The 14,716-nt window shown below is 53.3% G+C and overlaps 1 protein-coding gene across 1 annotated transcript; it reads left to right on the top strand.

Moving 5' to 3' along the window:
- Nucleotides 1-342: 342 nt before the first annotated feature.
- On the top strand, nucleotides 343-7,711 carry BPIFA2 (BPI fold containing family A member 2). Its single transcript, XM_040981249.1, has 8 exons — nucleotides 343-463; nucleotides 2,256-2,379; nucleotides 2,931-3,032; nucleotides 3,672-3,821; nucleotides 5,582-5,663; nucleotides 7,012-7,116; nucleotides 7,500-7,571; nucleotides 7,694-7,711. The coding sequence occupies exons 1-8, from the start codon at nucleotides 343-345 to the stop codon at nucleotides 7,709-7,711; spliced, it is 774 nt and encodes a 257-aa protein (XP_040837183.1).
- The last annotated feature ends 7,005 nt before the right edge of the window (nucleotides 7,712-14,716 follow it).

Genomic DNA, 14,716 nt, shown 5'->3' with positions numbered 1-14,716 from the left:
GGGCTTCCTAGAGAGCCTCGTACCTTCTAGAAGCCCAAGCATTGGTGGGGACTGGCTTAGGAGAGAAGGTAAGGAATAGGGAAGGTTCTTCAGGAAGAGGCAGTGACAGGTGCCATGTGCCCTGCCATGGTTGATGTCAGTCCTGGCTCCCCCCCGGGACCCCCACCCTGGCTGCGTGTCCCCGGGCTGGTCCTTCCCACTGCCTGACCTGGCTTGGCGTTGTCCACATCAGGAGACAGCCGCCCCTCTCTTAAAGCACAGATGCTCCGAGGGTGGCAGGTGCTCTGGGCAGCACACTCACCACGGCTCCTATCCCCCAGCACTCAGGCTTCAGGACCCGAGATGGCTCCACTCTGGACACTGGTTCTCGTGTACAGCCTGCTCACAGGGACCTCGGGGGCTCTTCTGGACAGCGTTGTTCAGCAAGCCTCAGCAGCTGGCAGTGTGGATAAGCTACTTCAAGGTGAGTCACCAGTGAGGACTCGTGGCCTGGGGAGCACCACTCCTGCATTACCAGAGGCTGCCCCCAGGGGGCATGCTATTCATGAACAGATGGCCGTTCAATTTCTGGTTCATACACTCTGTTATGAAGAAACAAGCAATGTTGCCACGAGCACCCTTCTGCATAGTATATCCTGATAAACTGCTTTCAATGTGTGTGTAGGATGAGTTTTTAAAAATGACATTTCAGAGGTTCAAAACGTCTGTACGGTGTAACTCAGTATATAGGGGTTGACGAACATTTTCTCTGACCGTCTGTGACATTGCCTGCCTTTTGCCAGCAGCAGCAGGGACAGCTCCAGGCAGTTGCTGATCTCAGAGAAGACTAACTCATTTCTCTTTGTGTGTCTTTAACTCTGAAAGATTCCTTTCATTTTCCAAGTCTTTATGACTCATTTCCCTATTTTAACTATTCTGCCCATTTGTTTTTTTAGCATATCCTTAATTTTCTCTCGTTGACTTGTGTTAACTCATTGGAAATTAGTCCTGTCTAGCAGATATCTATGAAGCCCTCTATCTTTGTATTTAATTGTGCCTCCTTTGATGCTGGTTGACTACAACATTAACAGCACATGACAGCTCTTACAAGAAAAGGTAGCACAACGTTGATTTTTAAACCTTGTCCGGGCAAACTTGCAAAAAAGGATCCATTTTCATCTAATTTTTTGGAAGATTATTATTAAAGAATGTTTTATTTTCTCAGAGAGGAGAGATCTATGCACTAGCTTCCTCTCCAAATGGTCGCTATGGCCGGAGCTGAGCCAATCCGAAGCCAGGAGCTAGGAGCTTCTTATGGGTTCGCCACATGGGTGCAGGTTCTCAAGGCTTTGGGCCGTCCTCCTCTGCTTTCCTAGGCCACAAGCAGGGAGCTGGTTGGGAAGTGGAGCAGCCTGGACATGAACCGGCTCCCATGTGGGATGCCAGTGCCGCATGCATAAGCTTGGGCCACTGTGCCATGACACTGTCCCCAGTCTACTTCTAATTGTAAAGCTTTGCACACTAAGGCCCAGCAGCACAAGTGTGGAGTGAGATCCTCTGAAGAGCCCTACAGGCAGATCTCACTGCACCCCCAGTTTCTTTAAATCGGCTTAGCATCAAGACAACCCAGAGAGATACCGTCTGATGCAAAACCAAGTTGTGGTGCCAAAGATCACATCTCTTTTCTCATGAGATCTTTTTCCCCTAGTTGGCAATTGCATTGTTGTTTCTCTCTTGAATTATTGTTGACATAATATCCCACTCCTTTCTTACACTCCATCTTACATCCCACCCCCTCCTCTGCGGAAACCTCCCGTTAGGATACAGCGCAACTGCTCTCCACAGCTTCATGGACGAAAGCCGCAAGTTTTCCTTGATGCTAGTTTTCTAGTTTTTAAAATTTGGTCCTTCATTTTGTCTCATGTGGCTTTTCAACCTCACTGTGTGAGTGTCTCGTTTAGAGCAATAAATTCCCAGGTCACCCCAAGAAGCGGAGGTATGACGGGCCATCAGACAGGCCGACTGACTGATGTCTTTGTTGGTAAACGATCAGTTTATGTTAGTGTGGAGGCCACAAGGACAGAATAAGGGCTCCCTGCACATGCAGCTTAACCTTCTGGAACCTTCATGTCCTTGCCTGTAATACAACACAAATACAAATGCACAATCGCTACTTTGATGGGGTGGCACAAAAGTCACATCATAATCACCAAGACAGACTGTCTCATTGGGAACCAGAGCACTGTGTGACACTAAACGGCAACTGTCTTTGGCAGGTGGCATCCAGAAGCTAAATGACAACCTGGCACTTCAGGATTCTGGGGTTTCACAGCTGGTCCAGCAGGTGTCTGGGCTTGGCAGTTCTGTTTCGGGGCTCCTTTCCCTGCAGAAGGCTTTGGGGTGAGTCGGGGCTTCTGGGTGAAGAACAGGTGTCTGGGAAGGTTCACTGAAGAGCCTCAGAGGTGGCTGCAAAGTCCCCACCTCTCCCCTGCAGTGCGTGGGCTGGGGCAGTCCAGGGCAGACCCTCCGGAGGAGGAGGAAACGCAGGGCTGGGCTCCAGCACCACCTGGCTGCCTTGTGGTTTGGGCAGCCGTGGTCTGCAGCACCAGGGTCAAGGTGGACCACCCTGTTTGTCTTTGCCTCCTCCTGCCTGCTGGTGCTTCAAGTCCCCTTTCCAACGAATGAGACTTGTCTGTCTTCTCGAGGATGAAATTCCCCTTTAAGGGATGGGAAGCAGGGATGGATGCCACCTGGGGAGTGGATCCACATAGGCCGGTTCACAAGTCAGGCCACTTTGAGTTCAAATTCTGGTGCTCGTTCTTATTTCTCTTGGAATCCGAGCCAGGGAAACTAAGCAGTGTCTACAAGCTCCACGCAGCCCTGTCCCAGGGACACGTGCAACAGACACCCACAGTGGGATGAGATGAGGACACACGGGGGTTTTTACACAGGTTGAAAATCAGCAACCCACTCATCGTGAGCATCAAACCTGAAGTGACTATGGATGGACTTAATCTGAGGATCCCTGTCACGACCGACGTCTCGCTGACCCTGTACGTAGGCACCGTGGGGATACCTGGGCACCTACGTGTGCTGCGTGGGCCTTGCACACCCCTCTCCCAGTCTGCCACAGAAACCTAAAGGCCCAGCCTTGGAAAGGCCCTGGAATGGGGGTGGGGGGCAAGGGGTTGGTCTACCAGTACGCCACCCAGATTCCACATCCGAATGCCTGACTTAGTTCCCAATCTGGGTACGTGATTCCTGACTCCTAGAGGCAACAGGCGATGACTCAAGTAGTTGGGTCTCTGACAGCCACGCAGTGTTGATTTCGTGCTTTCTGACTGTGGCCTGGCCAACCATCAGCTGTTGCAATGGACCATCTGGGGGTGGTGATGAATCAGCAAATGGAAGCTCTCTTTCTCTCTTTCTCTCTTTCTCTCTCTCTGTCTGTCTGTCTCACTCTTTCTGTATCCTCCTCACTTTGACTTTTGGACAAATAATTTTAAAAAGAAAATAGAGAGAAGCCCCCAACATGAACTTATAAGCCTCATAAAGTCAGGGACCCTGCTGACCTTACCTGGCCAAGGTGGGCTTCACCCGTAAACAGTGTGAAGAGCCTCCTTGACCACCCTCTTCCCACCCCAACTCACATCATGTGTTTAGGTTTTTTTGTTTTGTTTTGTTTTTTGCAGGCCTTTCGTAGGCCAGGTCGTCGATGTCAAGGCCTCCCTGGACCTCCTGTCTGCAGTCAAACTGGGGACGGATGCTGAGACCGGCCTGCCCACGGTGGTCGTTGGAAGCTGCAGCAAGGACGTAGCCAGCGTGTCACTCACCTTACTGAAGTAAGGCCCATGTGCCTGCCATGGCAGTAGCACCAAGGACCCCCAAGTCCTGCCCCACCCCAACACCCAGGAGGCGATGGAATGTGGAGGAAAGCTCAGAAGCTCTGTACCTTATAACCAACTTAGTAAGCTTCAGTTTTCACACCTGTAAACAGAGGACAATACTGATACCTGCTTGCGGACTTCGAGCTGAGCGAATGAGAAAGCACAGGCGTCCAGCACCAAGCTGGCCACACCGTGCTGCTTGCAGTAGTCCTGGTGTCCACTGGTTCTGTCTGTCACTGGGGAGGGACCTCGTCAGCTGTAGCCATGACCTTGGCTTTTTGCCCTTCAGCTGGATCCATTTTTTGCTTTGTGCCTTTGAAAGCTCTGTTGTGGGGTGCACGAGTGTTTAGGCAAACTGAGCTTTTACCATTATACAAACTCTCTCTAGGGTGACAGTGATTTTAATGTGCTCTCTGCCTTCCTGCCTCTGGTTAGGAAGGGATTAGGTGAGAAAGGCCCCAATGTTACCCTGTCCCCAAGTCGCTTTCTTCCCACTGGAAGATTCCTGAAATGATTTTTTGACTGTGGATTTCTTCCCACTCAAATGTCGCTGTCTGCAAATTCACTTCTGTGCATCTCACAGCGGGTGTTTGAAAGGAGTTTTGGCTGGGGTAGGGAAAGGTGACAGGGCCAGTGACCGCACAGGAGACCGAGTGGTTGGGCTGGATATCCTGGGCTGGGGACAAGGTTGGGTCCCCAGCCCTGTGACCCTGATGGTCATGGGCAAGGGTCACTCTTCCTTCCCCCTGCTGAGGCGTCTGCTCACAGACCACCCCAAGACCCCCCTGAATCCCAGCAGAGGCTCTGTGACCTGATGCCAGCTAGTAAGGCTGGGCGCTGCCTGGATCGTCCTGATGCTTCATTCAGTACCCACATCCACTCTATGCCTACCACCATAGCCCTCAACTCCACTCCCCAGTGGCTGTGTCAGCTCTGTGGCGCCCCTCTCTTGTCTCTGCAGCCTCTACTCCCACCCAGCTCCTCACCAGGCACCTGCGCCCCTGGTCTGTGCCACAGATGAACGGTTTCAACCCTAGGGCTTTTGCAGGGCTGTTCTGGATTCCCAGGGTTCTCGTCCCCTCGTTCCCCTCCATGAATCTTCTCACCTCTCAGGGTCTTCACGCTGTCCTCCTTTTGCCTGTCACGCTCTCACCCTACGCTTATTCAAGCACTTCCTCTGTTCTCTTGGACAAAGATGCGAGGAGCGTTTGCCCTGCTCCTGGACAAGGACGGGCAATGCTTGGCTCCAATGCTCCTCCCAGAAGACAGGCATGCAGAGCAGTGCTCCGTCCCACAGGGGAAATGGCCCATGCTGGCCAGCACACATCACAGGGTCCTCCCCGAGATAGGCGGCCAGGGAGGGCTGCCCTGAGGAAGTGGCAATCCCACTTAGAGGGGCAGCTCTGGTAAGAGTTCCTTAATGTTTAGCACCAGGGGAGGGAGCTGTTTGTCCTTTGCTCACCCTGGTGTCCCCAAGGCACCCCCACCCCAAGTTGGGTGCCTGGTCCGTCATCTGGGCTCTTATTGTTAGAGTTTGAAGGAATTAGTGATGTTTCTCTCCAGCTGGTGGTGGGCGCCTCCTGAGGTCTGGGTGCCAGGCGCTGAGCAGGTGCAGGTCCTCACATGAAGGTCGTGGGGCTGTGGGCTTTGTCTTGGCATCCTGCTGGGCAGCTCTGCCCACGTGACCAGGCCTTCTGGGCGCCCTGTCTTTGCAGAAACTCTCCAGTGCTTAGCCGGGTACTGAACACTGTGACCACTGCCGTGTCCAATGTCGTGTCCCAGTTGGTGGAGGACGCGGTGAGTCCCCTGCTGCTCGGGCCAGGTGGGAGCAGGAGGCATGTGCGGGGTCAGGGGAGGGGCCTGCGGAAGGGTCCTGGCTGTCTTTTTGGGGCCCCTGCCCTACTGTGAGGCGCACTTTGGGAGATCAGTGGGAGGTGTTTCCTCCACAGCTCTGCCAGGCTGGTGGGGGAAGGCAGGGATCAGGGCCTGTCATCTGCTGGCACCACTGAGTCCTACACTGAGTTTGTCACCACTGTGTCCTTTTTCACCAGTGTTTTCTTTTAAGCCATGCGATTTTACTTCAAGAGATTTGTTTATGTTGACAAATTTTAAATTGCATTCATTTGAGATACAGAGTCAGAAAGCTCTCTTCTGCGGTTCACTTCCCAAATACAACAGCTGCAGGGCAAAGCTTGGAGCCAGGAAATTACTCCAGGTCTCTCATGGGGGAGAGGGACTTTTATTTGCTTTTAAAGATTTATTTATTTGCAAGAGGGAAAAACATAGAGAAAGCCTCTACCCATTGGTCCACTCACCAAATGGCCACAGTGACCAGAGCAGGGCCAGGCCAAAATCAGGCATGTGGAACTCCATCCAAGTCTCCCACATGGATGCAGGGACTCAAGAACTGGGGCATCTTTTGTTGATTTCCCAGGCCATTCATTAGCAGGGAGCTGGATCAGAAGAGCAGTAGGAGGATTTGAACCAGCATCCGTATGGTGAAGAACAGCACCACAGACAATGGCTTAACTCACTATAGGGCAATGCTGGGCCCAACAGGGAGATTTTCTATCCCCAGCGTAAATGGAAGTCAATAGCACAATACCATACGAATAATTGAAAAAAAGTAAACACAAACCTATACATTTTTTTTTAATCTGTAAATCACTCAAGACCCCACCACACTAGAGGGCGTGGATATCAAAAAAAAAAGTTTTTGCCTAGAAATAAACTTATCTTCTAATTCCATTTCCCACAAAGGTCCTGAACAATGCTGTGCAGGATTTCCTAGTCCAGATTCTAGAGATTTTGAACTAGGCAGTAGGAAAACAATGCAGGAAGCTGAGCTCCCAAGCCTGTGGCTCGCAGCAACCTGTGGCCAGCGTCCACCTCACTGGGCAGCCTGACATGTGGCTGGGACCCTGGCAGGGAACTGCATCGTGGGGACACACGAGGAAATCGCTCCAGGGTGCCTGGGCTCCATCCCACATTTTTGGAATTCCTGGCTGGGAAAAGATGGAGATTTCTGAGTCTGGGTTCTGTGGCTTCAGGGTGCAGCCTGAGGGTTCTGGGTCCCCGGAAGCAAGCATGTTTGAGCCAGATGGGAGGGCAGTCTTCCTCACTGCCTTCCTGTCTGCCGTTGCAGGTGTGCCCGCTACTCAACAATCTTCTCCAAAGCTTGGACGCAGGGCTCCTGCAGAACCTCATAGACAGTGCGTATGGGCCAGGGGAAGGGCGCCTGGCTGGACGGGTGGGTGGACAGCTCTGAGTCTTTCCCTGGGCCGCTCTGCTCAGGTAGTCTGGAGCAGCTGAAAGAAATCCTGCTCCGAACCACGTGTGACCGGGGCTTCTCCTCAGCCCTTAGTCTCCAGGATGGGGCCACAGGAGGCCCTGGAGCGGAGGCAGCCATCACAGCTCACTCCTATCTCAATCCACACCCACCACAGCCCTGTGATGGAGGAAGGGGGGGTTGCCTGCCTTGCACCCATTTTGCAGTTGAGGTTCGGAGAGACAGAGTCGTGTGCCTCAGGTGTCACACCTGTCACTCTGACCTGCTGGGGGCCGGGGCTCCACCAGTTCCAGGGGTGGAGACTGAAGCCTGGGCATGCGTGTGGGCGGGCTGTGTTCCTTCAGGTGCAAAGCAGCCGCAGCAAGTGGTACAGAACATCCCCCTGTGAGGAAGCCTGCCATGACGCCCGCCTGCAGGTGAGCAGCCAGGCTATGGGCCCAGAGCACGAGGGGGGACCTGAGTTGGAGCAAGACAAAGGTTTGGCTGCCCTGATTCCAGCCCACCAAGCGCTGAGCCTGGATCATACCCACCCCCACAGACTGAGCTGAACGGCTAGCCCCAGAGAGAAGCTGACTCTAGTTGCAGACTGATGCCAGGTAGAGCTGGGGTCCAGCTGTGCCCCCCCAGGCAGTCTTTGCACATCCACCACCATCCTGAAGGGCAGCTTGGGCATTGAGGCTGATTTAGTACCAGGAGCCTATGGGCATCAGTGCCCACCCAGAGGATGGGGCCCATCATGGTATTGTGGGAGGGAGCTGAGCCAGCAGAGCCAGTCACAGAGGTCCTGCCACATGTCCAGGGAGCACAGCTGGAAAGGCAGCTGCCTTTGCCACAAATGTTACTGAGCCCGTGGTTTCATTGCAGGTTGGCTCCCAGCTGCTCGACCGGGCTCCCCTGTGGCACCTGTCACCGAATGAGAGAATGCGAGTCAGCCTCCCCAATGACAGCTGCCAACCTGCTGTTCCGCCTTTTGTTGCTTCAACCCCCTCTTGTGATTAAAGTCTGTTTCTGCAGTCTCCCATGTGGCCTGTACCGTGCTCTGGGGTTCATTGGCAGGGTGGTGGGAGGAAGGAGACACAGTTGAGCAACAAAGACCTAGATTTGGAAAGACCATACAGAAGGGAACAACCACCCCTCCCTGCTTCTTGCTTTGCACAGGGGTCCACCGAGGCACAGAGGGCAAGAATGTGGGCCTGGTCCCACAGCCAGGATGAACACAGGGTGCCACACACAGTGATAAAAGCAGGAGCCCTGACCCATTCATTCACACACTCAGTGGGTACTTGCTGAGCACCTGCCCTGTGCCAGGCAGGCAGTGGGAACCAGACGGTCCAATTCTGGGGACACTGTTTTCCTACACCTGTCTCTAAGGGGCCTGAAGGTCTGTGGACAATCAGGGGATCCCCAGTCTGATTGTGCAGGACAGAACCATACAAAGTCTGAGGTCCCTTCCCTGCCTGCCCCTCCCTGCCCCAGGAAGCCAGAATGCCATCAGACCTAAGGCCTCTTTGCCTGGCAGGTCCTGAGAACCTGAATGCCCACCTACCAGACTGCCTAGAAGCCCAGCCCTTGGGGACTCTCACCTGACCCCTAGAGCCCAGCTCCTTCCTCCACCCCACAACTGTCCCTGCACCCACATCCTGAGCTCCGTGTGCCCCAGGCCTTGCCAGGTTGCAGTGGGAACAGCATCCCCCTGCTGGCTTACATGATGCATGAACTCTTTCCCCAAATCCCTGTTCTGGGAGACCCTTTTTCTTACCCTACAGGCTCCTGTAGGCAAAAGGACACTGTGTAAGTGGGGACATTAAGCAAGGGGCAGAGCCAGGGCTTGAACTTACAGCTCTGGGATTGTGGACCTGCTGCCCTGACATAGAGGACCCAGGCCCTCACAGCTCCCTAGTAGCCCTGCATAGGCCCTACTTGCCTGGCCCTTGCACTTCTATTCTCCTTGTCCACTGTATCCTGTTATGGGGCCCACATGAAAGGGTATGGTAGTTGTGGTGGCGAGCGGCTGGGGAGGGTGGGCAGCTGTGGACCAAGCATTTGTCTTGCAGGTAGGAGAGGCCAGGGCACATGGTTGGCAGGTGGGGAGCAGGGGCAAAGCACCCCAGCTGTGCTGGTGACTGATGTGACCTGGGTCAGGGGTGGTGGCTGGCAACCAGGGGTGCAATGTCCACCTTCACCAGCCTGGCACTCCCATGACCACTTCTGGCCCTTTGCCTTTCAGGCGTCAGAGGTTGGTTGAGGGCATCCTGGAGGTCGTGTCGTGCCTTGCAGAAGATAAGACCTACATTTGGGGTTGAAGATAATGGTCCACAGGCATCAGGGAGAGTCAGCACAGGGACTGCATAGGAGGAAAGGACCCTGGCTCCCGTGAGAGCTTGGCGGGGCTGAGAGAAGTCCACCTGCCTTCCGAGAACTGCTATGACCCCAGCAAGACACCTCGGAACTGTTGACCAAGCCGGATCTTCATCTTCATCCCGAGTGCAACACATACACTTTTCACCAGCTCTTTGCTCAGTAAATGAACACTTTGTGTTCCAGTATTTACTCTTCGGATGGGTGTAAAATAAACCTCGTTTAATTGGCAAGGCCAAAGGTGCCCAATTAGGGGATCAACAGGTGACAGGCACACAATGGACTGTCTGCTAAGCACTGAAGAGTGAGTGAGTCAGAAATGCTTGTGGTTTCCAGATGGGTGGAAACGCAGGCTATAGCACCGAGCTCCGCTGGGGTCAGACAATGCAGAAAACAAAAGGGGAAAGAACCCCGAAAGGAGATCCTGAAACATGACAAGTGCGCTTGTTTGGGGCGACTCCCACCTCCGTGCGTGTATGGGAGGGTCACAGGTGAGGGAGCAGTGCCATGCCAAGTTCAACAGGTGCAGAGTGTGCTTTGCTTTGCACGAGCCAGCTGTGAGTGCTGTGGAGGAGCAGGGACCACTTAGCCCAGCCATCACAAAGGTACACAGCCTCCTGGTACAGTGTGGAGGGCCCAGCAAGTGCTGATCATTGCCTGGAGGTGAGGGGACAAGCACGAAGGATTCCCGGAGAAGGGGCTGACAAGCTGACGTCAGAAGGATGATGGTCAGAGAAGGGAGGAGAGGGTATTCCGAGCAGAAGTCACCCAATGGGCACAGACTGGGAAGTGGTGGCATCTGGGGCATGCATGAGCGAGGGTCAAGCGGAGAACAGGACCTTAAACGGCACCCTGGGGTCCTGTGGATGGGAACCCCAAGTCCCTCTGTTTGGCACCCTCTAGAAACAGAGCCTTGTATTCTGTGGGTTCCACTGATTAATATTTGCCACAAAAGAAATGAACACATTCGCGTGCTCACACACACACACACACACACACACACTATATATATATATTATATATATATATACCTATATAGATATAAATATAGATATATAACAGAGAGAGAAGGAGAGACAGAGTGACCTTCCACCTGCTGATTCCCTCTGCAAATGGCTGACAATGGCCAAAGCTGGAGCTGATCTGAAGCCAGGAGCCAGAAGCTTCTTCTGGATCTCACAGATGGGTGCAGGAACCTAAGGTTTGGGGCATATTCTGTTGCTTTTCCAGGCCATTAATAGGCAGCTGGAGGAGAGGTGGTGCCTGTATGGGTGGTGCCTGTGCTAAAGGCAGACGATTAGTCTGAAAGACCACCACAAGTACCATGACATAATTTTTTTTAAAGTAATTATGTTTGACAAAACATTGTTATTGAGTAGAGTGCTTCTGTTTTACATTTTAAAGCCCTCCCTGGCGACTGGGACAATAGGAGACAATGGGGCTCTCATACATACTTCTGTCTTCAGTCTAGCCATGTCACCTGTCGGGAATTCAGTGTGCACTTGGACTGAATGAGAGGAAAAGACGAGCCATGTAGTAGAGTTGATTGAACGTCTGTCCACGGAGAACCAGGGGGCTATGGAATGATTCATAGCAGGAGAGAGGCCATGGGGCTCTCAGTTGCAGAGAGTGTCCACGGCAGTGATTGGAGGAGGATAAAGGCAGGAGCTGGACCAGCTGAGAGACGGAAAATGCAGCCTTTAAAAAGACACAGGGGATGGGTAGTTGGGCTGTAGAACTGAAGAGAGGTGGCTCCAGGGAAACTGGGAGAAAGGCACTCCCAGGACAGGGCTAGGATGGAGAAACACTCACCAGGGCTCTCTCTTCCTGAGCCCTGGTCACCTCGGTGTCCCTGCATTAGCCTGGAGAAGTAGCCAGAACAGGTGGCAGCAGAGCAGGAGGAGGAAGTGGTCAGCTTTGTTCCAGAAACAGGAACGAACGCTTCTCTCTGGTCCTGTCCACAGCCAGGAGCAAGGTCAGCTCGGTGCTTACTGTCCTGCTGACACTCACCCATGCTGCCCAGCCTGTCAGAGGCCTGCAGGTGGGCCGGAGGTTGTCACCTTGAACAGAATGTTCTGGAACCTTATGATCTACCAATCACATGCCTGACTGCCCAGATGAGACAAGATCAACTTCCAAGGGGACAGATACTGTGAAGACACAATGGCAAAGCTGCCACCTGTGACACCCAGAGTAAAGTCCTGCCTGCTCTGCATCTGATTCAGCTTCCCCTGCTAATACTGCTGGGAAAGCGGCAGAAGATGGGCCAAGTACTCACACTGGTGGCAGCCTGTGTCATCATACACCTGCCACACCCAGAGAACTCACACTGAGAGGCAATCACACGGAGGCTATGGCTTATGACGGTGATGAGGTGCCCCTGCTCGCTCATCACATGTGAAAAATACACTAGTCTGGGGGACAGTGGTGACAGTAGGGCGAGGTGAGGTGGGTGCAGGTTGTGACTTGATGCTGCTTTCCAAAAACTCAAGTTCATTAAGAATCATCCATAATAAAAGAACCTAATAATAAAAGAGCTCTGAGCCTGGCTTTTTATTTTGTCAGACCCTGACCATACCTGCCTGTCTGGTCTCCTCTGCTGGTACCCTTGCCCATGTCCTGCAGATGGAGTATGTTGTGCACGGCTGGTAGAATGGAATCTTCCAGATTCCATGTGCTCCAAGGGTGTAGTGAGAGTGATGTTCCAATGCCACACATGCCAGAGGCAGCAGTCACGGCTGAGAGCGTGACCCTGGTGTTGCCTCGCGGAGCCAGGAACACCTGCTTCAGCATCACCAGCACAGTTCCTGCATCTACAGAGTGGACACCAATGGTCAGCGCTTGTGTGAGCAAAACTGTGACACCCAGCCTGATGGAGAAAGAAACCGTGAGCATGGCCTGAAGCAGTGTCTGGCTCTGGACTCTGAGACTGACTCACGGGCATGGGACTCGTGGTGTGGCTTCCTGAAGAAGACCTCCCAGAATGGGTCATTGGTTCTTCAAGGGTAACAAGTTGACAGAGATCTCTTATATGCTGGGTCGCTCTTCAAATGCAGCCATGGTTTGGCCAGACTGAAGCCTGGAACCAGGAGCTCATCCAGATCTCCCACACGGAGTTATCAGTGACCTGACTTTTTTGAACTGTGACCTGCCACCTACTGGGGTCTGTGTTAGGAGAAGTCTGAAGTTCTGAGTAGGGCTGGAACATGAACCCAAGCACAGTGATGCGGACACAGGTGTCGCAAGCAGCATCTTAAGTATGACACCAAGATCGGTTCCCATTCATCAGTCTCGGAACAAAGATTTGTGGGGGCATGGGCTGTGTTCCAGGGTGGCAGACCCTGAAGCAGAAGGGAGCAGGACAGCCCAGGGCACCAATGGGAGGGCAGCAGGAGGCTTAGCTGCCTTTGGGGGTGACTGGTGAGAGATCAGTTTGGTTTCATTGGGACTGCCGGCCTTGCCTAAAAAGTGTGCCACTAAGCTGGCCCTGCTGGGCACCACTGCAAAGAGAGCTGCTAGCTGTCCACAGTGACACAGCAGGCCTGCCTGTACACGCCACAGGGGTCACAGAGCTGAACGCTGGTCTGCCCTTTATGTGCTATTTATTTTGGGAAGCAGAGTTACAGAAAAAAGGAGAGAAAGAGAGAGAAGGGTCTTAAACCCACTGATCCACTATCCAAATTGCTGCAAGAGCCTGGGTTGCAGCAGGCTGAAGCCAGGAGCCAGAAACTCCACTCAGGTCTCTCCCATGGGAGTAGCAGCAAGCCAGCCACATGAGCCATCTTCTGCTGCTTTCACAGGAGAAGGGAGCTGGATCAAACATCTGCTTAGTCCATTCCTGTTGCTATAACAGCAGCTTCAGCCTGGCTAGTTAACAAATGCTAGAAACTCCTTTCTCAGTTTTGGAGCCTGAGACACCCAAGGAGAGGGAACCCCAGAACTGGGGTCTGGGGAGGACTTGCTCTCTGCTTCCCAGATGGTGCCTCATCACTTGTTGTCATAAGGTGGAACCAACGTGACCTCCACACTGCAAAGGTGTTGGCTCCAGAGAGACAGTGACTGAATGCACCCACGCCCCCGAGGAATTTAACGGGAGCCCCCTGAAGCACTAATCTAAAGCCTTCATCCCAGGCCCATGGGTGGATCTTAATCTCTGAGCCCCCTGCCCTGGGGCTGAGGTTCTCAAAACACACATGAATACACTTCTTCACATCACAGCTTCAGCAGGGTCCCAAACTTTGGAGCGAATGGGAGAAAACGCCTTCCCAAGGGCCCTTGATCCTCCTCAGAGAGAGGGAGGACGGCCACCCTGCTGACATGGCAGCTTGGTCAGTGCTCCAAGGGAGGAGGTAGTGGGATGTGCTGTCCAGGTTTGGCCTGGGGGGCAGCACTAGGCAAGTCCTGATTCTACCAGGAGGTGACCTTCACCACATGCCTCCCCTCTGCAGACATGTGTTCTGGTCTTTAAACAAAGGCTGCAGGAGCTCCTATGTCCTAGAATTGGGGCTTCAGCAAGCATTGGGGAAAAGATGTCTGTCCACAGCTACCAATACTATGGATGGAACATGGTCGGCCATGGGGGCTTCTCTCTCTCAGCTCCCACACTCTGGCTTGCTGTGTGGTTGAGGATAGGAGCTCTGTGAGGCAGTGGGTGTGGAAGCTGGAGTTGGACTCCTAAGAACTCACCCCACCCCCACCGTCAGCCTTGCCATCTGCTTCCCTGTGCATCAGCTGTGCCTGCAAACGCAATGTTGACCTGCCCAGAGTCATCCCTACAGTGGTGTTTGCTTTGTAGGGGCAGAAAGTGAATGCCCCCCACATCACGGGGCATTTCAAGACAGGGATGTTTGCTTTGGAGACACCAAAGGGCATGTTTCAAGGTTTGGCATGTTCAAGCAGCATCCCGGTGTCCATCACCAGAGCTCAATCGCCCCACCCATGTGGTCACTCATGCTTATAAAGCCCATCTCAGTGCAGGGTCCTTCAGAACCTGAGCAGCGGGGACAAGAACACCTGATAGGAGACCTGAGAAAGCCAGGTAGGTTCAGTGTACTGATGTTCTCACTGCAGCCTGCCTTTCCATGAGATGCCAAGTCCAACCATCTCAGTAAAATATAGCCAGTAGATGCTGGCCATCCCATGCAGTTGCTGGTCTATGCGCCAGATGCTCCACTCCTGATCCAGCTGCCTGTTAATGTGCCTG

Source organism: Ochotona curzoniae, unplaced genomic scaffold, assembly GCF_017591425.1.
Source record: "Ochotona curzoniae isolate NIBS_2020 unplaced genomic scaffold, NIBS_Ocur_1.0 contig_3520, whole genome shotgun sequence".
Classification (NCBI taxonomy): Eukaryota; Metazoa; Chordata; class Mammalia; order Lagomorpha; family Ochotonidae; genus Ochotona; species Ochotona curzoniae.
The sequence above is the reverse complement of the archived record's forward strand: the minus strand, read 5'-3'. Positions and strand labels throughout refer to the sequence as shown.

Coding starts and splice junctions, on each gene's coding strand:
- BPIFA2 (XM_040981249.1), top strand. CDS start 343: ATGGCTCCACTCTGGACACTGGTTCTCGTGTACAGCCTGCTCACAGGG. Junction 2,380..2,930: donor TCCCTGCAGAAGGCTTTGGG/GTGAGTCGGGGC, acceptor GTTTTTACACAG/GTTGAAAATCAGCAACCCAC. Junction 5,664..7,011: donor CCCAGTTGGTGGAGGACGCG/GTGAGTCCCCTG, acceptor CTGCCGTTGCAG/GTGTGCCCGCTACTCAACAA.